Raw genomic sequence first — 24,369 nt, 5'->3', positions numbered from 1 at the left:
GTTAAAATGAGAAATTCTATGTCAATCAACCTTTTAAACTATTTATTTTTTACTATCTAGTAATGTTTTTATAACCTAAATTATCAACTAATCATGGAGGTAATCTGAGAGATAATGTGTAGAAAGAGGTATTGCTCAATGCCTGGGTAGGAAGACAAGGTGAGTGGAAGTACATAAAGAACAGGAAAAAATTGCCCTCGCCTGTTTTTCTCAGTGGTTGGCGCATTGGCCCTCGAACTGAAAGGTCCTGAATTTGATTCTGATCATTTTCACGTACTTCGGTTGCAGGTTCGATCCCTGGGGCCACTCGTGCCACTCGTGGGAGGCAACAAATCGATGTGTCTCTCTCACATTGATGTTTCTGTCTCTCCCTGTCCCTTTCACTCTCCTAAAAATCAATGGAAAAAATATCCTCGGGTGAGGATTAACAAAAACAAAAACAGTAAAAAATGGCAGAAGATAAGCCCCTGCCTCTGCAAGCATGGTTCCCCACCCTGAGTGTGGAACTGACTGCTGCTGTCGGCTATGAGCACAGAGGAGCCGGGACAGCTTCTGACACTGACAACATTACATTCTTCCTAGAATCAGTGTTTCAATGCTGATTTTTTAAATAAAAGAACTATTTAAAACATACGGTAAGAAATTAGACTTTTATAAGTATCAAAAGAAATTAGACTTTTATAAGTATCACAAATAAGTTTACTTAAAATTAGCTCAGTTACATATTTTTTAAAAGTTTCAGGATAGGTTCGCATGAGACCTCCAGTCCACCCTAGGAGCATCAGTAAGTGATGGTCTAGGTACTCTGACATATTTCTCTTGTCACTGAAAGACAGTCACAGACAAAACACATCTCTTGCCTGGATGAGTAGGAAGAATTCACTTTTAAAGAGCTTCATAAAACGTCTATGAAAGAGAACTGGTAATATCAGAAGAGTTCCAGCACTTCAATTGAATATAATTCTCTATTATTCTTTTCTTGATTCAATTTCTGTAGCTCACGAAAACTTACTTCAATCTTGTTGAGCTCGGAACAAATGCATATCTAGAGAAAAAAGTTTCAGAATAACTTTTACTATCACTCTACATATGAACAAGCCCTCAATTATTACTTATAACTATTTCAAGAAAAAAGTTTAAGAATAAATTTTAATTCAGGTGATACTTGGGTACAAAATGAATTCAGTATAGATCAAATTATCACACACCTGAGATTTCACAAACTTGTAAAGACTTAACAGTAGACTTTTGGCTTCTGGTATCATTACCACAACAGTAAAATTAGCATCTAGAAGTAGGCATATCCAATCCATAATCTGAAAGTAAACAGGAAAATAAAAATTAAGATTTTAAATTTAATTTTAGGTTGATTCATTTCCTAATATCCATGATTATATCAAACAGTTATAACTCCTCCTTACAAATACCTGATAATTTTAGTTTAGAGATAAAAGAATTCTAAACAATATAAAAAGTCTCTTTTATGCCTTTTTTTAAAAATCCTCACCTGAGAATATTTTTCCCCATTGATTTTCAGAGAGTGGAAGTGAGAGAGGGAGAGAGAGAAACATAGATGTGAAAGAGACACATTCATTGGCTGCCTCCTGCAGTGCCCAACCAGGGCTGGAGGGAATCAAACCTGCAACCCAGGTTGAGGAAGAAAGTTCATATGGACTAAGAGACAAGGAGAAATCAGTTACTGAATTCGAGGTTCTGACACTATATATAAACGAAATAAACAGACTTTCCCCAGCACCGAATAAAAATTAAAAAATGATCTCACCTGGTTTAGGGTTGGAGGGTGCATTCCAGGAAGAGTCATAGTAGCATTTTCACTACACTTCAAATAAAGAAAATACAAATACTGGAGAAATAGCTGGGTGGGGGGAAAAAAGGACAATTTATCACTTGGATAGAAATATGTTCTCTATATGGAAAGCTAACAGAGACTGAAAGGAATTTTAAGAGGCTACTGAATTTTACTATCTAATGACACAAAAATAAATAAAACTGCAGTCCCTGCCATCAATGAGATCATCTGGTTTGGGAGGGGTGGGTAGGGAGTTTATTTACAAATAATAAGTAGAGAAGAGAGAATCCTTCTTTGGGCAATTTTTTTAATAGTGTATAACTTAGATCAGTGGTTCTCAATCTTCCTAATGCCATGACCCTTTAATACAGTTCCTCATGTTGTGGTGATCCCCAACCATAAAATTATTTTCGTTGCTACTTCATAACTGTAATTTTGCTACTGTTATGAATCATAATGTAAATATCTGATATGCAGGATGTATTTTCATTGTTACAAATTGAACATAAAGCATAGTGATCAATCACAAAAACAATATGTAATTATATATGTGTTTTCAGATGGTCTTAGGCGACCCCTGCGAAAGGGTCATTCGACCCCCAAAGGGGTCGCAACCCACAGGTTGAGAACCGCTGACTGAGATGGATTAACCTGCCTTCAGGGTTGGCACCAGGACCATGTCAACGTCTGCCAACCAAAAATCTCTCTGATCTCCTAGGCACAATTTTCACAATGAGGGCTGTGGAACCTCTTATTCACATGAATGAAGCTGATATCCCTTTGAATGCCCTAAAAGCTGGTTGGAGTGAAGGTGCAAATTTAAACCAGAAGTAAAATTCTATAGGATTTATAAAAACACTCACAGTGATATGTTGTGCTGGGATGTCTTTCAAATGAGGCAGAAGAAATGTTTCACTATATGCTGAATGAAGAACTGCATTTCTACTTAGGAATAAAGGAAAATCTTATACCAATAAATAAAGCCTTTTCTACTAAAAGTATGAATAATTCCCTTTCCCAGTAATTTTTAAATATTTATATGGAAGTTTTACTTTTCTAGAAGAGTTCTACCACTGAACATCCTCCTAATCACTAGAGAGTGGTATTTACTCAGAATACCAACTTTAGAATTGAAGAGTATAGCTTCTGACATAAGAAAACACATTTAACTAAGTTGTTTCAGCATAGCAATGAATGTAATCCATTTTCAAGCAGGAACTAAAAAAACCCCTGAAAAACAAACAAACAAACAACAACAATAACAACAAAACCCACCCTGGGTTTTTGGTCAGTTCATTAGTGTTGGCCCAATAGACCAAGGTTGCCAGTTTGGTCCCTGGTCAGGGCACATACAAGAATCAACCAATGAATACATAAATAAGTGGAACAAGTCGAGGTGTTTGTTTCTCTCTCCCCACCCCCTTAAAATCAATTTTTAAAAATCACTTTAAATTATCTAATCATTCCTTAGTTATTGCTTGGCATTTGACTATACCCCCCAAAAGAGACAATACAAAGAAAACTATTTCAAAGGATACAGGAGAGCTGCTCTTTTTGGTATTACAGGGCACGAAGTGGTCTCCTCTATTGTGTTCTGAGGCTTTTCACTTAACTCTTTATCACAGTTATCACAATTATCTTCTTCAGGATTGAAGCCATTTTGAAGAATTCCCGTTTGCTCTTCCATCTGCTCTTCTTGTACAGCATCACTGTAGTCAGAAACTGACTCCATATTAACATCTGTTTCTTGAAGACTGTCATCACCAATGCTATCATGTTAATTGAAAGAAATTAAGTCTTATCGCTCTTTGAACTTAGTGGAAAATTTTTCATTTTCTAAGCATTCAGTTTTAGAAATCAAACAACACAATAGATTAAAAATGCAGTGAAAGAAGGGGACCACTGGCTTATAACTTACCTCAAGAACATTTTTAAGCAAGCACAGGTGACTGCTTCAGGAATGTCAGGGAACTGCTGAAGACAGAGCTGCAACATCTGTACATCTGTCTTTTCTAATGCAACTTCCATTAAGCCTGGGCACAAGCTAAGAAAAGAAAACATGTATCATCTTTATATATTAAGAAAAATTTCAACTGCAAATAATTTATAAGGTTTTTCAGAGCATGGAAATTAGAACTATAAGAAACAAGGTAAAAAAAAGGTATGCACGTAAAGTTTGGTGTGCAAACGTTTACCTGTAAGAAAGCACATGCATCTGGATAAGCTGCATCAGAGAGTTCCGAGGATAAAATGATGGTTCTGTTTTACATCTTCCCAGAAGTCCTATTACTATGTCCCCAATAACAGTATGAAAGTCAGGTGTCCGCTTAATAGCCAAAAATTTACGTAGTTCCATTTCAATGTGTTTTTCTGAATCTTTCTGAAAGGGCAGATTTAAAGAGTTCAGTCTGGTACATTAATAAATGTCACTCTGAACTTAAAGGTTCCCTAGCTCAACATTTTCTTAAGTCACTAACGGCATGGACTTGACAATTTGCTGCACAAAGACAAATGGCAAAGAAAAAAAAATTCAAGGGTTTAGAAATAAAAATCTTTAAGAGGATAAATTACAAATATTCAATGCAAAGCTGAATGAGATACTGATGAGAGCACCACCATCACACAAAATGCTTAGCAAGTCAAATAAGCCAAAATATTGGGTCACTGAAAATCTTAAGGTACTATACAAGTGTTAGGTTAGCTATAGCTATAAAAATGATTATAAAAATAAGATAGAATGAAAAGTAAGTAGGATTTCTTTTAACCACTTGACTTTTCTTATTTCTAATATTTTTTCATTTACCTTTATGGTTGATAAAAGTTGCTGGGATCCTGGAACTTCTGGCTGTACACTTGCTTCAATTTTCCTTCTCCTTAACTATAATTAAGTAAATTGATTAGGATCTCAAAATAATTTAAAAATTCCAATATACATTTAGAAGAATATAAAACATCCCAAAGAGACTAGCAAACTTATGTTCTAATCACAAAGTTTTTTTTAATAATTTAATTTTGTTATAGTGAAAAGTTGGTTTATTTAAGCTTTTAACTTTTTTTTTTTCAAAGAGGAAGGGAGAGGGATAGAGAGTTAGAAACATCGATGAGAGAGAAACATCGATCAGCTGCCTCCGGACACCCCCTACTGGGGATATGCCCGCAACCAAGGTACATGCCCTTGACCGGAATCAAACCTGGGACCCCTGAGTTCGCAGGCTAACGCTCTATCCACTGAGCCAAACCGGTTAGGGCAAAATGTCTAATACTTTTAAGATTTTTTTTATTAAAAAATTTTTTAAAAATTTATTTATTGATTTTAGAGAGAGAGAGGTAGGGAGAGGGGGCAAGAGGGGAAGGATGGGGGAGGGGGTCAGATAGAGATGGGGATTGATTTGTTGTTCCACTCATTTATGCCTTCACTGGTTGACACTTGTATGTACGTTGTCCACGGTTTGAACCCACAACTTTGGCCTATGAATGTAATCCATAGGGATGATGTTCTAACTAATTGAGCTATCTGGTCAGGGCAGTTTTTTGTGTTTTAAACATAAAATAAAACCTTTATACTCAGGAAGGTATTTTACTAATTGCGAATTGGTCCATTTTCACACCTGGATCTTACCTAAAAACATGCCCATGAAAATTAACTACTAGATAACATGTGTCAGTTTTGGATAAAGGCTGTAGGGTTATTGAGTTCAAGATTTAAATTGCCCCATCATGCCCTACGGTGTGGCTCAGTGGTTGAGCGTTGACCTATGAACCAAGAGATTGCGGTTCGATTCCCAGTCAGGGCACATGACCTGGTTGTGGGCTAGGTCCCCAGTAGGGGTATGTAGGAGACAGCCGATCAATGATTCTCTCACATCATTGATGTTTCTCTCTCTCTCCCTCCCTCTCCCTGCCTCTCTGAAATTAATAAAAATATATTTTAAACTGCCCCATCATTAAAATCAAAGCTGTAAGAGCTGTACAGATACAAATCATTAAAATAATTCAGCCTTTTCCCATTTTATAATATTTGCATTAATATTTGTATTTCAATGACCAAACTTACAATTCTCTTTGATGGCTCTGCGTTCTGGGATCCAAGTCCCTGAGAGGTTTCCCAATTTACAAAATGAGGCATGGTCTGAGTGCCTAAGAAAATAAAAAATACACAATTTCTAGCATTCTTTGACCTATGGTATTTACTCAACCAAACAATCAAAGAAAAAACAACCACCACTTATGCACAATTTAAGAGAGGCTTGTCCATTTAATTTTACCGATAAACCCAGGTAAATACGTCACAGTATATTAAAAGGCTATGTGTCCAGCAACATTAAGCCAACAGATGAGACTGGTGGTAAACCAAGGAGGGTAGAGGTATTCATGATTTTGTCTGGGGAACTCTCCCCTTGCCCCAAAAGTCAGAAGAACACTGATGTTCAAAACCACAGTGTAGCTCTTAAGCCTGTGGCAATACCTGCAATGTGGACTGTTCCCGGATAAGGAAATGCCAATAATCAGTGGCAAATTTCAACATTAAGAACAGACTCTATAAATTGATGGCTGTTTATATTAATCAAACAAACTAGTAAGTTCCTACCTGGATCTTGACCATGCTTGAGTTTTCCAAGAGCACCTGCTAATGATGACATTTCACACTTGTATGGAATCACAGTTAGAATTTTTCCATGTAGCATAAATAAATGTTCTTTCTAACTCTCTATCTCTCTCCCTTCCGCTCTGTGAAAAATCAATAAAATATATTAAAAAAAAAAACATTAAGAACAGACTCTATAAATTGATGGCTGTTTATATTAATCAAACAAACTAGTAAGTTCCTACCTGGATCTTGACCATGCTTGAGTTTTCCAAGAGCACCTGCTAATGATGACATTTCACACTTGTATGGAATCACAGTTAGAATTTTTCCATGTAGCATAAATAAATGTTCCCCATAATACCAAAGCTACAAAAAAAGTTATAAAAATGTAATCATTTTTTCCCACTTCTATGATCTGATTCAACAAAGTCATATAATTTATAACAATAATTTATGGTGTGAGCCATCTTAATAGAACACAAAAGGACATGATAAAGTTAAGCAACTTTTCAGAACAATCCCATGTACAACTTATTAATTGGGTAGGTTTACATAGTTCTTACTTTTGCCGATGTCTGAATGATGCATAAAATTTAAAAGATACTCTTGACTCATAAAAATCTGACTGATATTATACGTTAAGTATTTAAAATTAACATTGTCACTATTACACATCTATTAACATGATAAATATTACCAAGGCAACTGTAACATGGGCACACTGTAAGATGTACTAAGTAAAAAGGACAGAATTTAATAGAATCTAATGATTCGAATTATAAAATTGTAAAAATGTGTATATCAACAAAAAACTCATGGGAACATGAAAATCAAAACTAAGTTTGTTAAAGTAGTGAAATTGTGAGTGGTTAATTTTGTTAAAATTATTTTTTTAAATAAACTAGAATTAAATTGTATGCTGAGAAATATAGTTTCCTCATTCTAGAATTACAATTATCAATAAATCCTATTATCTTGAGTTACATATAAATAATCACTTACTAAACAACTAACATTCATTGAGCACCTTTGCTAGACAGTGAAGACACAACAGAGAACAAAACAGACAAGGACCCCTGAGCCTCTGGAAGTTTAGTCTAGTTTGCTAAATTGTTAATTCTTTAAGAATTTTTCAAAAAGTTTATTTTTCTTGATTTCAGAGAGGAAGGGGGAGGGAGAGAGAGATAGAAACATCAATGATGAGAGAGAATCATTGATCGGCTGCCTCCTGCATGCCCCACACTGTTGATTGAGCCCACAAATTGGGCATGTGCCCTGACTGGGAATCAAACCCTGACCTCCTGGGGGTTGATGCTCAACCACTGAGTCATGCCAGCTGGGCTCTTAAAGTATTCTTTTTAAATATATTTTATTGATTTTTACAGAGAGAAAGGGAGAGGGATAGAGAGTTAGAAACATTGATGAGAGAGAAACATCGATCAGCTGCCTCCTGCACACCCGCCACTGGGGATGTGCCCACAACCAAGTACATGCCCTTGACCGGAATCGAACCTGGGACCCTTCAGTCCACAGGCCGACGCTCTATCCACTGAGCCAAACCAGTCAGGGCTCTTAAAGTATTCTTATGTAATTCCATAATAATGTTTAACATAAACCTAACAGACCAAGTTATTACGAAAACTAACATGTAACAGAGATATGTTAAAAAAAAGAACTATAAAAGGGTATAGTTCAAAATACAAAAGTAAAAAGACAAAACCAGCCTAGCAGGCATGGCTCAGTGATTGGGCTTTGACCTATGAACCAGGAGATCATGGTTTGGTTCCCAGTCAGGGCACATGCCTGGGTTGTGGGCTTGATCCCCAGTGTGGCACATGCAGGAGGCAGCAGATCAATGGCTCTCCTTCATTATTGATGTTTCTATCTCCCTCTCACTCTCTCTTCCTCTCTGAAATCAATTTAAGAAAAAAAAAAAGACCAAACCAAAGAGCAGCTAAAATCCAAAATAATTTAATGACTAGTTAATTGTTCTCCCTGATCTAAAACTAGCTATAATTTAGTCTTACATAAGGAAAACTAGTAAAACAACCAAATTAAATATAATCTTTCAGGTTAAAAAAATATTTAGAACAAAGAGGTCTCTTCATTAGGCACAAAAATAACTTGAAAAAATTCCCAAGTGCAAAAACTTACTTGACCACTGGTACCTTGTGGTAATTCTTTTGAAATCTGCAGTGTTTGAAATTTTGTGTTCCATATGGAGAGGCATTCTGTGAAAAAAAGAGAAATTCAGAATAGTCCCAAGAATAAATAAATATATGATGCCTTGTGGGAGGGACAAGGGATGAGTCATAGTTAAACACACAAGTTTTGCTTTATTGAGTAAGGACAACAGTGATTGCCACCAAAATTTAAAGGAATTACACCTCATGAAAAGAAGAATGCACATGTGTGGGGGCAGCGCATATATAAGTTATCTGTGTACTTCTCCCTCAATTTTGCTATAAACCTTCAATTGCCCAAAAATATAAAGTCTTTTTAAAATATATATATTTCTTTATTGATTTCAGAGAGGAAGGGAGAGGGAGAGATAGATAAAACATCAATGATGAGAGAGAATCACTGATCAGCTGCCTCCTGCACACCCCTACTGGGGATTAAGCCCGCAACCCAGGCATGTGCCCTTGACTGGAATCGAACCTGGGACCCTTCAGTCCGCAGGCTGACGCTCTATCCACTGAACCAAGCTGGCTGGGGCTAAAGTCTTAATAATAACAATATGCTGGTATGGAAAGGTCTCTATGATATCTCAGGTTAAGATACAACTCTAACAGTGGTTACTGGTTTTTTTGCTGCGTAGAGCATGAACCAGAAAGAGGAAGGAGGGGGGTTGAGAGAGAGAAGCACAGCATAGTAAAATGGTTAAGAGCCAGGACTTAAGAGGGGTGAGGTACATGGCATATTAGAGTCAACCTGCTTGGGCTGAATCCTAGTTCACGCCTTAATTACCTAACACCTAAGTTTCCTGACTTGTGAAATAGGGATGATAAGTGTACTTTTTCTCAAAAGTTTGTTGGAAGGTAACATGATACAAATAATGAGATAATTTAAGTAAAATGTCTGGCACATAGCCATGCTATCACTGGTAGTGCCTGTAAGTAGGAGGAACTTAACAAAGTACACCGGTGAGGATGGGCATATCAAGTTTATAGTCAACAGGGAGCCTGGCCTGAATAAAGCAGAGGGTTCTTGCTGTGAAGTTAGGAGAAGAGACCGGGAAAGGTGAATGGGTCTAGTGTGAGTAGACCTGAGTGATACACAACAGATTCTGAGTTTTATAGTATAGGTGGAGAGACCCCAATCTTGCACTGGCCAGGAATAACTGGGTCTTTCATGATAGACTCTAAGTCTGTGTGTGTGCAGGGGTGTTTGGGGTAAGGTGATGATGAGAATCCTGCTCTGAAGTGACAGAAATGAAAAAGCATAGCAGTCCCCAAATTTCAAGCTGTCCAAGTCCAGTGGATTTCTATTCTGTGTAAATGTGGCCAAGCTATGAATTTAATGCTCTAGGTAAGGCTTACCAATGTTTCAAATGCCCATGGGTTGGCATTGACACCTGCAGTTTTTATTTCTTTAAGACATGAGCCGAACCGGTTTGGCTCAGTGGATAGAGCGTCGGCCTGCGGACTCAAGGGTCCCGGGTTCGATTCCAGTCAGGGGCATGTACCCTGGTTGCGGGCACATCCCCAGTGGGGGGCGTGCAGAAGGCAGCTGATCGATCTCTCTCATCAATGTTTCTAGCTCTCTATCCCTCTCCCTTCTTCTCTGTAAAAAAATCAATAAAATATATTTAAAAAAAAAAAAAAGACATGAGTCATGAGCAAAGTAGTGATGCAAGGAAATGTTTTTGAAAGATTAACAAATGCAAGATGAAAGTCAAAGTCCTATAGGTACACTGTGAAGGAAGAATCCAAAGGACTTCTAATTGATTTGCTTTTAGTTACCCTTAGAAGCTGGTAGCGATGGTCCTAGGACTGCTACGTGATCTTGATCCAGGACACTGAGTGCATTTCGAGCATTTCCAGACACGACAGTCTTGAGCAACAGTGATCTAACTACCCTCTGATGTTGATTTTTTTCTGGGTCACTCGGATGTATTGGTATCAAGGTTTCATATATACATCCATCTGAGCCTGTTGAAAACAAGTATCTGTTGTTCAATATTGGATAAAGAACAAATTTATAATAGTTAAATGTATGTACTAGGTTGTTTATAAGATTTTATCAATTTTGATACAGGATCCAACCAGAAAAATAAACAAATGTACCAATCACATCACTCTTTGCTTTCACTTAAAGAACATATTACAAATTTAAAATTAAGGGAGGAGTATCATTAATAAAAATTTTCATAAGAAATGTCATAATAGCCAAGAAATCAAAACTGTAAATACCTGTAATAAAATATGACAGGAGATTGTCAGGGATACAGAAAATCTAGTCACTGAAAGGATATACAGTGGGGCCTTGACTTATGAGTGTCCCGATTAACGAGTTTTTCGAGATACGAGCCGTCTCTCGGCCGATTTTTTGCTTTGAGTTGTGAGCTAAAATTCGGGTTAGGAGCCAGCTTCAGATACCCCACCGCTAGCTGGCGCAGCAAACGTAACAGTGAACGCCACAACATCAGCCCAGCATTCAATTCATTGTAATGGTGAAAATTGATTTGACATACGAGTAATTTGAGTTACGAGCTCCGTCACGGAACGAATTAAACTCGTAAGTCAAGGCCCCACTGTATCTCTCATTAGGAATAAATTAGCATTCTGGTTTATGCATCACATTTGTTACCTCATCACCCTGAAAACCATAGGAAATTGCTATTTTTTTGTATGTCAACTAAATTTTAGCAATTCCATGTGGTTTTAGATATGTTATAGAAAGATTTTTAGGACCCTGTGGTTCAGAATCCCTACTTTAATGTTCAATAAGCTCAAATATAACTTGCAAACTTCTATTTAACAATAACTATGCCCTATAGGTTAAACTTTAAGAAAACCAGTCCCTGTCAAGCAAAGGCATTAAGCAGATTCCAATGACCTAGAAATGATAAATGAAGCATTTTTATTAATAGCTACTGAAAACATTTGCAAACTAAAAAACTTCACAAAGATGTTTGTGATAATACATGTGTTCTCTAAATATTGCTCTTGTTTTTTTCCTCCCTTAACCTTCTCAAAACAACTTCAAAAGAAGCCAAAAAGGATAGAGGTAGAGTATAGCATTAGTTTCCACCCCCCTAGGCATGACTGGGGCTATCCTTACACCATTATAAACAGGTACACTCCAAGGCATTAAAGTAATATGTAAAACACTGGTTGGCTTAGGCCTGGAGTGCTTTGTTAGTCTCCTTTAACCCACCTGCCTCCATTCAAAGAAGGGCACACTAAGTCTCAAGACTGGGGAAAAAAGAAATGGAGGGCCATTTAGTAACAATCTTAGATATTTTATGGTTCAGTAATTATTATATCAAAGAACCTGGCCTTATCATGATAAAGATTAAAGTGATTTTTCCTTTTTTGTTAGTGTTATACTATCACTTACTGCTTATGATAAATTTAAAGACATAACATTTACCTGCAGAGAACCAATGACTTAAGCTTGACCAGACATGGCAAAGTGCAAAAAGGGAAGGTATAAATGCTTGTAAGGAAGCATGCAATGGGAAGTGCTACAGCAGAAAACTGCAAAAACAAGTACTATCCTGTAATATTCCTCTACTTACAGTCACAGTAAATTCAAAGAAAAATACTTACTTAATGACATCAAAGAAATGAATTTACGACACAAAGATGCAGTAAAACTCTGTATAACAGATTTTTCTTCTTGTCCAAGTAAGAGGGTATATTTGCTTACAACACTTGAGTTAAACTTTTGTACATAAGCGAAGTAATTTCCATGCTGCAAAAAAAAAAAAAGTTATTTTATTTTTGAAATACTCTCATTTCAACCAACTATATTTAAATGTTAAAACCATGTTACCCCATTCTAATTACTTTAATGGGTGCTTAAAAACCTATTGTCTAATTAAATTTAAATGTTATAAAATACTTCAGTTAAACGTAGAAATATAGCCAGTAGACTCTTTAGTATTTAAAAGATACAAAATACATAATCTTCTGACAGAAATACTAAAGTGCTATTTTAGTTTTAAAAGTAATTAAGTGATTTTAAAATGTTATATACCATGGCCCAGGAATTAGAGATCTCACTTACTTTTTCAGTAATAAAGATTAAGGCAGGATGCCTAAATACCATGAAAAACTTTGTCCACCTAAAAAAATAAAAAATAAAAAGTATAAAATGCCAAATCACCAGTTGAGAGAAACATACCATCAATCTAAATTTAAGAAAATATCTTTTATATGTTTTTTAGAGAGAGAGAGAGAGAAAGACATCAGAGAACACTTAATTCAGTTTTCCAAAATACAGGGTGGGGCAAATGTAGGTTTACAATTGTGGGTATAAGAAACACAAGAGTTACTCTTTTTTTTTTTTATATATATATTTTATTGATTTTTTTACAGAGAAGAAGGGAGAGGGATAGAGAGTTAGAAACATCGATGAGAGAGAAACATCGATCAGCTGCCTCCTGCACACCCGCTACTGGGGATGTGCCCGCAACCAAGGTACATGCCCCTGACTGGAATCGAACCCGGGACCCTTCAGTCCGCAGGCCGACGCTCTATCCACTGAGCCAAACCGGTTAGGGCACAAGAGTTACTCTTAATATTATTATTGTATTATTTTTCATATGAACAACTGTAAACCTACATTTGCCCCACCCTGTATATACCAGAAAGAATTAGTAGGTATTTCTCTGTCAAATGCGTCTGTGGATTAAATACAAGTTGCTGAACTTCCCAGTCTTAAAGATAATAATGTGAGTTATAAAGTTTACAAGGGCGTAGGGTAGGGTGTGACACTATGATGTGTTTCCCAAATTTATTGGTGCCTCTACTCTTCTCGCCCCCCCTTTTTTGGTTAATCCTCACTTGAGGTTATTTTTCTACTGATTTTTAAATTTTACTTATTTATAAATATATTTTTATTATTGGTTTCAGAGAGGAAGAGAGAGAGAGAGAGAGAGAAACATGCACCTGACAGTGAAACACCGAATGGCTGCCTCCTGCACACCCCCTACTGGGAATGGAGCCCACAACCTGGGCATGTGGTCTGACTGGGAATCAAACAGTAACCTCCTGGTTCATAGGTCGATGCTCAACCACTGAGCAATGCCAGCAGCTTCCATTGATTTTTTTTTAGAGGAGTATAAGGGAGGGGGAAGGAGAGAACATCATCAATATGAGAGAAACACATTGATTGGTTGCCTCCCACACATGCCCCAAACAGGGCTGGGGATCAAGTCTGCAACTGAGGTACTTGCCCTTGATTGGAATCAAATCCAGGACCCTTCAGTCTGCAGGCCATCACTCTAACCACAGAATCAAACCAGCTAAGGACCCCCTCCCTTTTTGAGAGTAATTTTTTGGGACTAGCATTCGGAGAAAAACATTAGCATCTCAACTGCCTTCTTAAAGTGACAGTGGGAACTTAGGCACAGGAGTGTGAAAAGGGCTTGTAACCAAGACTGCATGGCCAGTTTCTCGCAAAATGGCTATTAACCCAAATCCTCTACCTATATTTTTTTCCCAGTTGCTCACACTTCAAGGGAAGTCCAAGATAGAGCTAACTGGTCATTGTCCACACTGTTCACTAAGTACAGGGCTTTGCTTTGACTTTTAGAAAGTTTGATTCAGGTGGACCTGGAGAGCAAGTTAACTGAACAGGAAATGTGATAAAATAATGGGGAGTGGAAAGAGATGAAATCATGATATTTCCTGCTATCATTTGGGTGATTCATTTTCTTGATTTTGTTCCAGGATCTGGGAAAGCAGATGGGCTCAAAACACTATCATTTCACTAACAAGCTGCACATTTCCTCAGGGGCAAGGGTTCTAACTATGGCAGTCAAGGCAATATGACAGAAACAAAGATTATTTTGGTGTGAGATTACCCACTTCATCTTCAAATAACTGACTATCCAGTTTTCTGTCATCAGAACAGACTCATATGATCTTAGTTTCCTCAGTCATCTATCACCCTAGAGCAGCGGTTCTCAACCTGTGGGTTGTGACCCCTTTGGGGGGTCGAACGACCCTTTCACAGGGGTCGCCTAAGACCATCGGAAAACACATATATAATCACATATTGTTTTTGTGATTAATCACTATGCTTTAATTATGTTCAATTTGTAAGGGTGAAATTGGGGGTCACCACAACATGAGGAACTGTATTAAAGGGTCGCGGCATTAGGAAGGTTGAGAACCACTGCCCTAGAGGGTTTTGAGGTATGTTATTGCAGCCAACGTTTTATAAGTGGTTTTTAATTAGGCTTTTACTATGTTCAAAACTAAAAAAAATTTCTGAAAAAAATCCTCACCTGAGGATATGTTTTCATTGATTTTAGAAAGAGTGAGGAAGGGAGAGAGAAAAACATTGATGTGAAACATCGATTGGTTGTCTCCTGTACACGCCCCAGCTGGGAATGGAACCCACAACCTGGGTATGTGCCCAAGACCTTTCGGTGCACAGGACGACACTCCAACCAGCTGAACCTCCCAGCCAGGGCTAACCAAAATGCTTTTTAACAAAGCAATCAGCGTTATAAAAAAAACATGCAAAGTGCCTTTTCATTTTGGTAAAAATTCACTTAAAAGTATTAGAACTTACTTAATCACTTCTTCATCAGAGATAACAGTTTCAATTTTCTGCTGGGGCTCTGCAAGCAAGGCCTCTAAACCACGAACGGCACCTTCCTTGAATAACACCAAGGGTTCTGTCCCTGGTATCGAAAGTATTCTATATACCTCAGCTGATAACTACAAGAACATAAGAATATTTTAATTTTTATTCTAAACCAATTGCCATCTAATAGAATAAAGACATTTAGAGAAGGCTTATTTTTAAGAACTGATGTTTTCATTTTGATTCAATTGTTTTATAATTATGTATGGTTTCAAAGTCAAATCTACAACATAAATTACATACAGAAGTCTAACTTTTGCTCCTATCTGTCTACCCTGTTCCCTGCTCTCCCCCTTAAGTAATAATTTTTATTCATTTTTAGTTTATCCTTCCATTGTGAATACTGGAGGTTAGGCTACAGCCAAAACTGGAGGTAGGGAGCAGTACAAAGAGAGCCACTAATAAGCGATTCTGGAGCTAAAGACTGATGCCATAATTACAATCATAGCCTGCAAGCCCAAGAAAAGAAGTTAATCCCACTGCATAAAATTCAGGACCATGTCACTGCAAGGTAAATGGAAAGCCTAGAACCAGGGAACAGCACAGTCAGCAGGCTAGACGTTTCAAGGGTTCAGGCAACAACTGCCATTTATATCTGAATCAGCTCTATTATGAGCTACTTCTAAAATGTGCCAATTATAATTAGAGTTAGATATTTAGAAATAGAAGGAACTTTCTAGATTAACCTAATTTGAGATACTCATTTTATAAGTAAGAAGTTATTTAACACACTTTAGGTCATTAGTAAAAAAGGCAGTTAGTCACAGTTCTTTTTCAATGCATTATGTGCCACTCTCAAAATATAACATGCACGAAATTTGCAGGGTTTATTTTACCTATTTTAAGAAAGGCACAGTGAAGCTGTTCTCACAAGGGACACACCACAAACATCTAAACTCATGGAAATAACTACAAATGTACCATTCAGGAGGTATTTAAATCCTTAACCTCATGGGATAAGGAAGTTTATATTTTGTAACATCAACTCATAAACTGAGCCATGTAAGAGAACTAGAATGAGAAACTAATTATAAGCTTTGTGCTCACATTCACAGATGCACTAAGATAAACAACCTGCTACAACAATACAAATTATTCCATCTCGCCAATAAGCTAATAAATATGCTGGAAAATCCAAAGACTTACTGTAGCTTTAAATACTTTATCCAGGTTTACATCTTCATTAGTCCATAATCTCAAAACCTTAAATTAAAACATATAAGTAAGAAAAGTATCTCAATGCTCGTTTACATATAATAAACACGAAGTTAATAAATGAACACGTTGTGTTTTATATGTATATAAAAGTTTTAAAACTCACCTTGCTATCGTGTACAACAATATATTCTCCAGTTTGAAAGTTGCACACAGCTGGACACGTTATAACTTGACCTTGTTTCACTGACCAGCTCCCCAAAGGTTTCTGATCTGAAACCTAGTAAAATTAACATACAATATTTAAAAAGCCAGTTTCTGACTATAAAAGCAATCAAGTTTATAGTTAAAATGATAGTATTCAAAAGATTTCCTACATAAAAAAAAAAAAAGTCACAAAAAGACAAATACGGTATGATTCCACCTCAGACAGAGAGAGTGAATGGTGGCCGCCGGGGCTGGGAGAATGGGCAGTCATTGCTCAATAGGTACGAAGTTTCATATTTGCACCATGAAAAGAGTTTTCCAGACATGGATGGTGGTGATGGCTGCCCAGCAAGGTGAATGCACTTAATTTAATACCCTGAACTGTATGCTTTAAAAAGATGGTTTAAGACAGTTAATTTTTTTTTTTAAAATATATTTTATTGATTTTCTACAGAGAGGAAGGGAGAGAGATAGAGAGCTAGAAACATCGATGAGAGAGAAACATCGATCAGCTGCCTCCTGCACATCTCCCACTGGGGATGTGCCCGCAACCCAGGTACATGCCCTTGACCGGAATGGCTGCCCAGCAAGGTGAATGCACTTAATTTAATACGCTCTATCCACTGAGCCAAACCGGTTTCGGCTAAGACAGTTAATTTTATCATGTGTATTTTCCCACAACTAAAAATATTAAAAACTTTTACAAAGTAGTTAAAATGAAAATATAAACAACAGTACATTAAAAAAAATTATCCCATTGTGCCTTTGAACAGAAGCATGGGAAATTAAGCAGGAGTAGCTAACAGCCATTATGTTCCTATGCAGGAATTGCAAAATTTCAAGTCCACTTGACAGCTCAGGTGAAAACCAACGGTGTCATCAGAAGAGTCAAAACAAGCAAATAGCTTGGAAACTGTTTGCAACTTGTTCCCAAAACCTCAAATTACCTAGCTTCTCAAACACACGGAAAACTATATTCTGCGACCCAGGAAAAAAAAAATTACGCGATCAGTAAAAATAAAGCTGCTTAAAAGCTGTGCCTTCAGGCTTTAGGATGAAAAGGGGGCGGGGCGTGTAGATTTCCCCAGACTCAACCCCAGGATTTACAGCGTGGAGTTAGGTGGCAACAGATTTCTCGCAATCAAGGTTCCCATCAAGATACTAAGGAAGCAAAAAAAATAAAAAATAAAAATCCACAAAACTTTCCCCCCGAGGGGCTAAGTGCATGGACATAGGCATAAACCAGTTCCCACCATGTCCGTCACCCTCTCCCACCCGACTGGTCCCCGTTCCGACACTTCAGGGGGCAGAGGGGTGACAGAGACCCCAGGAAGGGGGTTGCAAGGCCATCTCCCTCCGGGGACTCAGCAAACGCACAGGCTTCCTTTCCTTTCCGAGTCCGGTCCACGTGCACTCTTAGACGCTTTGCAGCGTGCAACTCAGAACATGCCTCTCTCTCCAGGAAAACCACCAAACCGAATTCTAGCCTTCCGTCAGCATTCCGGAGGAGCCGAGCTGGCTTTCCGCTAACCCCGCTCGACCCATTTTTTTCCTGAAGCTGTGAGAGACCCAAGGCTCGGGCTCCGCGCTCAGCAATGGGCGAGACAGCAGCGGGGCGCTCCGGTCCCATCGCCCTCCCCTCAGAGAGGATGACGGTCCTATCGGCCTCACCTTATAGAGGATGACGGTCCTGCCGCCGTCGGTTATTAAGAACTGGTCTGTTTTGTCGCACTGCTCCACGCCTAAGAGTCCGTCAGGCCCGGCACCCAAGGGTACCGCAGACAACGTGAATTCCTCCTCCAGGGCTGCCATCTTGGGCAAACCTAGGGACCGCCGCGCATCCTTCCCGGCAGGCTTCGCGCTTTCTCTCGCGAGAACTAGGAGTCGGAATTGACGGGAAGGCACCAAAAGAGAAATGGGCCCTCGGAGCCTGCGACCTCTTACGCGTGTGCTGCGTGGAGTGGGCGGGGCCTGGAGTTCGCGTGAGAATCCACCTCCCAGGCCACGCCCCAGCGAGTCCCGGATGTACTCCTGTTGGGAGAAGGGACGGGGAAACTCGTACCTGTTGGGAGTCCGCGGTGCTTTAATGAGCTGCGGACTTGGGAGGCTGGAGGGTGGGCGTGGCAAGTGTCCGAATGTAAATTATATATTTATATTTTTACTCTAATCGAATTCCTACCACGACCTAACGGAACAGTGTAGATAAATTCTTAATAACGTGCTGCTGTACCTAAATGAGATACCTAATCCCCCAGCTTCTCAGAACCCACCAGTCTCCGCTGCCTTTCAGGCCTCCCAGGCTGTCACTTCTCTGAGCAGCAGGCGGAGGAAATCTCCAGCTCAGTGACTGTCAACCTTTTCATCTCATGGCTCACATCATCTACTGAAATTCTGTGGCATGTCAAAAAATAGATACAGTTTTGGTTTACTCACACTGGGCCGCTATTGTGTTGGCTGTTGTCTTTTAAAAAAAATATTTTATTCATTTCAGAGAGGAAGGGAGAGGGCGAGAGAGATAGAAACCTCAATGATGAGGCCCCAGCCAGGTTGGCTCAGTGGATAGAGCGTCAGGTCGGCTGAAGGGTCTCGGGTTCAATACCTGTCAAGGGCACGTGCATGGGTTGCGGGCTCGATCTCCAGGAGGGGGCGTGCGGGAGGCAGCCCATCAGGAAAACATTGATGTTTCTATCTTTCTCTCCCTCTCCCTTCTTTTCTGAAATCAATAAAAAAGAAAGGAAGAAAGAAAGGAAGGAAGATCAATGATGAGAGAGAATCATCCATCAGCTGCCTCCCACACACCCCCTACTGGGGATCAGGCCCGCAACCCGGGCATGTGCCCTGAAGGGAATCAAACCGTGACCTCCTGTGGGACTAAGGAGTCAACAGTGGAAGCTCACTCATAATATTGAATTTGTGCATTCCTTCTTCTTTGGCTTGAAGACTTTAAAACAGGGATTCGTAAACTTTGTAATTTCAAGAATCCTTTATACACTTAAAATTTATTGAGGCACATGAAGAGCTTTTGTTTATATGGGTTATATCTGTAGATATTTACTATATTGGAAATTAAAACCAAGGAATTAAAAATATGGATTTATTCTCATTTACAAAATGAGAATAATCTCATTTCATGTTAACATGAGTAACATTTTTATGAAAGACAATTTTAAAAATAATTTAGTGAGAAGAGTGACATTATTGTACATTTTTGCAAATCTCTTTAATGTCTGGCTTAATAAAAGGTAACCGGATTCCCACATCTGCGTCTGCATTCAATCCATTGTGTTATGACATGTGATATAGCTTATGGACAGCTCCATTGTGCAGCAAGAAAAGGATATTTTAGTTAGGATAGCTATTGGAGGCCTTTATGAGAGGGTGACTTTTAAGTAACGACATGAAGGAGAAGAGGGAGCTAATCATGTGATTAGCTGAGGCAAGAGCACTCTCAAAGCAAGTGCAAATGACTGTGGTACAAGCAGCAAGCTTTATTCCAAGGCTATTACAGTGATTGTAGTTATCCAGGTGAGAGATAATGAGGATACCATCAGAGAGGCCTTCTGGTCTACCTTGTCTAAAACAGTCCATCATTCTCTTAACTCAGCAATGGATTTATCTCCTTTTTAGCACAGTTAGTAATTATTTTATTTGCTTGCTCACTCACCTAGGCTCTCCCAGCAAGCTTCTGAAGGGGCCTCTGTCGGTCGTATGCACCGATGCATCCCCATTTCCTAGCAATTAGTAGGCACTCGGTAACAGTGTGCTGTGTAACAGAATGAATCACATTACATTATGGTATTCATGGCACCAGTAATTGTATCTGATCCATATAAAGCGTTTAATGCATTTTTGTTAAATAAAATCACATTTCTATGGCAAGCCATTATAATAAATAGGATGTGGGCTTAAACCATTAGGACAAAGTAAGACGTACTAAGAAAGCTGGAACTGTACTTGTATATTCGTCTGTAAATTTGAGTCTAAAAAATATTTGAGTCTAAAAAAATTTGAGTCTAAGTTTGGTAAACTATTCAAGGAGAGTGCAGTCTTTTTTAAAAAAAATATTTTTATTGATTTCAGAGAGGAAGGGAAAGGGAGAGAGATAGAAACATCAATGATGAGAGAGAATCATTGGTTGGCTGCCTCCTACAAGCCCCACACTGCGAATCGAGCCTGCAACCCAGGCATGTGCCCTTGACCAGAATCGAACCTGGGATCCTTCAGTCCGCAGGCTGATGCTCTATCTACTGAGCCAAACCGGCTAGGGCAAGAAGAGTGCACTCCTTTTTGGAAGGTCACCAGCTGTAACAAGGGAACTAGGAGTCTTCAGCAACGGGCCTAAGATCAGAGTGGAGCAAACTATTCCACTTCCAAGATGTATCAGTGAAGGTCAATGAGCAAGAACAGGGCCTGGCTCTTTTCTTTTCTTTTTTTGTTGTTGTTTTGTTAATCCTCATCCAAGGACATGCTTTTATTGATTTTAGAGAAAGAGGAAGGGAGAGGGAGAGAGAGAGAAACATCGATGTGAGAGAGGGCCTGGCTCTTTGTCACTCCTGAGAGCTGTTTAAGGGCTGGTCTTCAAAGGCAGCTGTGGCCCTATGCATTTCACTGTGAGCAGTGGGCGTTCTGGCTGGATTGTTTGCCATGTTTATGCTGCTTGGCTGCCTAGCTGTGAAGACAGGGGAAGATATCGCCTCTCACATTCAATTCCTAGAATAGAATCAGGTGATAAATATACAAGGAACAAGTCTAATTATATAATGGGTAGGAAAGGATGCCTGCCCATATTCAAAGGGGAGAACGTTCCCCATTATGGACATTTCATGGAAGGTTGACAGTTGGTGGCGTGCCTGAGTGGGATATAGTAAGTGCTTTGCCAAAGGAACATTTCTAGAAGGACCGTTCTCAAAGAGAATGGCTGGCGCACATATATTCCACCACGACTTCATAGTATATGAAGTTGTGGTGGTTCTTCAATAAGGTCTAAGATTCTCTGAGATATGTTTTCCAGTTTTAGAATATCAAAACATTTTTTTTTTTTTACCATTTGTTATGTTTAATTGCAAAGCTAAGACTAAAACCAGGGGCCAGGGTTGGAAAAATATTATGTAAACAGGCACACCTTGTTTTATTATGCTTTGCTTTACTGTGCCTCGCAGATATTGCGCTTATTTTATTTACTTATTTTTAATGGGTATAATACTGATTAATAACATTATGTAAGTTTCAGGTGTACAACATTATAATTTGATATCTATGTATACTATAGCGTGCTCACCACCCAAAGTCTAGGTTCCGTCCATTTGACCCCCTTTACCTATTTTGGCCTCTCCCCACTCTTCCTCCTGTCTGGTAACCTCCAATCTGTGGTCTGTATCTATGAGTTTGTTTTCGTTTTATTTTCTTTCGTTTTTGTTTTATGTTTTGCATATGAATGAAATCACACGGTTTCAAAACATCCTTGATGCAAATGTGGAGACCGCAGCAATAAGTTGAACAATATTATTGGAACTCAGAAATAAAGACACCTCGAAATAAAGATGGTTTCCCCTCAGCAAAAAATCAGAGTTAGAGGAAGCATCTAAGCTCCTTTGTCCCAATCGGGTATACATCTCAGTCTAAGGCTAGCACCCTGTCAATGAGCTCCAAAACCAAACGAGTGTATTTGAAATTTGAGGTCAAACAAGCACTTGATTTAATTGTAACAGAATAGGGAAGTGCAAGAAAAGATGGGGCTGAGGAGTTTTAGATGAGTATAGTGCCCACAGAACCGAACAATCTTCAGGAGTTTGGACAACTAGTCATCCACATGGAAGGAATTTAAAACAGTGGGGAAGGCCTAGGTTCCAAGTGTTGTTGACTTTATCGTCTAAATATAGCTCAACCTGTCCTCCTCTCTCCTTCTCCACTGCCACCCCTCAGGCCTACCCCCCTCCTCTTACTTGGACCCTGTAATCGCTTCCTTGTCTCCCTGCTTCTCTGCTTTGCTCCCTTCCAACGTGTAGCCAGTACGAGCTGATCAGAATTCTAATGTGATTGTGCCACTCCTTGCTCACAGCCTTTTAATAACTTGTTCTCAGGGTGAACAAGATCAAATCCTTACCTGACCCACAAGTAGGGTTGCGAAATAAAATACAGAATGCCCAGTCCAATTTGAATTTCAGATAACGTAATTCTTTAGTGCAAGTATATCCCATGCAATTATCCATTGCTTATCTGGAATTAAATTCAACCTGGCATCCTGTATTTTTATTTGCTAAATCTGGCAACCCTACCCACAAGGCTTTGCAAAATGTTGGCCTTTCTAGTGAAACTTTTGTGTATATTTCAGATCTGTCTCAAAAACCATTCATCAGGTTGGGGAAGGTGTCTTATACTAAAAAGTTTTTTGTTTTTTGTTTTTCATTTAGATGTAAATAAGACCAAGCATATCAGAAAAAAGAGAAGTTTTTGACATTTTTATATTCTGACAATGACAGGATATGTTGCTCAAAAGAATCTAATATAGCCTGGCCAGTGTGGCTCATTGGTTGAGCGTCAACCTATGAACCAGGAGATCACAGTTTGATTCCAGGTCAGGGTACATGCCTGGTTGCAATCCCCAGTAGGGGTTGTGCAGGAGGCAGCTGATCAATGACTCTCTCTCATCATTGATATTTCTCTCTCCCTCTCCCTCTCCCTCTTCCCTCCCCCTCTCTCCCTCCCCCTCTTCCTCTCCCTCTCCCTCCCCCTCTCTCTCTCCCTTCCCCTCTCCTTTTTCCTCTTCCTCTCCTTCTCCTTCTCCTCTCCCTTTCCCTCTCCTTCTCCCTTCCTCTCTGAAATCAATAAAAATATATTTGAAAAAAGAACCTAATATAACACACTATCGATCCACCAGATATTCTGAATTAACTTTTTTTTTTTAAAACCATCCAAGCTCTACAGGAGAAAAACCTAATTATTTGACAATTTGCATGCATGAAAATGAAGCAAGTTTTGCTGGTCTGACTTCATGTGTCCAGCTCTTTTCTTGAAACATTGTTCTTTCTCCTTGGGATGTTATTAATATTCGCTGGAATCCTAGGAAGGATCTAAAAATTTGCATTTCTTTTATTTGTTTCCTTTGGCAAATTTGTTTCTAGAAGGGACATTTTAACCTACTTCCCAACTGTTTTTAGCGACCTCCTGCGGTTGAAAGCAAAAGACTCACTCAAAATAAACTCAAAATAAAAGGAGCATCATGTCTAGGGAATGGCCATCCTGCCTCACGGAGCTTTGGTTTCCGAGTGTCTGTGACCTCTCTTCTCTCATGGCTCCTCAGCCTCAGCTTTCATCACCAAGTGGCAATCCTATTTTTACATGCTTGTCACTGAGATAGAATATATGCCACCTGTTTGTTTAAAGAATCATTTACTGATTTTTAGAGAGGAAGGGAAACATTGATGTGAGAGTGCAACACCAACCGCCTCCCTCCCCCCGCCACCAGAAGATTGAGCCTGCAACCCGGGCATGTGCCCTTGACCGGGAATGGAACCAGGTGCATGGGATGAAGCCCAACCAACTGAGCCACACCGGCCAGGGCTACATGCTACCTGTTATGGCTGGTGTGGTTATACTTGAAGAAATGAAGGCTCAGAAAGATGAAGTGATTTGCCCAACAGTACACAGCATTATAGTTTTCTCACGTAACACAGGAGAGCAACTGTGTTTATTGGGCTTATCAGATATACCCTCCCCCATAAAATAAGCCTTTAAAATGTCTGATGCATGCTGTAACATGAATGTTGAAAACATTATGCAA

General features: G+C 38.9%; 1 protein-coding gene across 5 annotated transcripts; it reads right to left on the bottom strand.

Annotated features, from left to right (window-relative positions):
• Positions 1–745: 745 nt before the first annotated feature.
• On the bottom strand, positions 746–18,522 carry NOL11 (nucleolar protein 11). 5 transcript variants are annotated; one of them, XM_014458897.2, is made up of 19 exons: positions 18,261–18,521; positions 16,549–16,662; positions 16,374–16,430; positions 15,153–15,301; positions 12,636–12,693; positions 12,176–12,320; positions 10,364–10,552; positions 8,553–8,629; positions 6,746–6,764; positions 6,399–6,503; positions 5,865–5,947; positions 4,614–4,688; positions 4,006–4,190; positions 3,729–3,854; positions 3,349–3,579; positions 2,674–2,752; positions 1,784–1,876; positions 1,209–1,316; positions 746–1,045 (listed from the first exon to the last, which is right to left on the bottom strand). In XM_014458897.2, the coding sequence occupies exons 1-19, from the start codon at positions 18,399–18,401 to the stop codon at positions 929–931; spliced, it is 2,151 nt and encodes a 716-aa protein (XP_014314383.1). In that variant the 5' UTR covers positions 18,402–18,521; the 3' UTR covers positions 746–928. The 5 variants fall into 5 exon arrangements, with proteins under 5 accessions (XP_014314383.1, XP_023612751.1, XP_006092500.1 ...); XM_023756983.1 differs by lacking the exon at positions 6,399–6,503 and having other exon boundaries at positions 1,784–1,840; positions 6,641–6,764; positions 18,261–18,522; XM_006092438.3 differs by lacking the exon at positions 6,399–6,503 and having other exon boundaries at positions 6,641–6,764.
• Between the last annotated feature and the right edge of the window lie 5,847 nt (positions 18,523–24,369).

Source organism: Myotis lucifugus, unplaced genomic scaffold, assembly GCF_000147115.1.
Source record: "Myotis lucifugus unplaced genomic scaffold, Myoluc2.0 scaffold_100, whole genome shotgun sequence".
NCBI lineage: Eukaryota > Metazoa > Chordata > Mammalia > Chiroptera > Vespertilionidae > Myotis > Myotis lucifugus.
The sequence above is the reverse complement of the archived record's forward strand: the minus strand, read 5'-3'. Positions and strand labels throughout refer to the sequence as shown.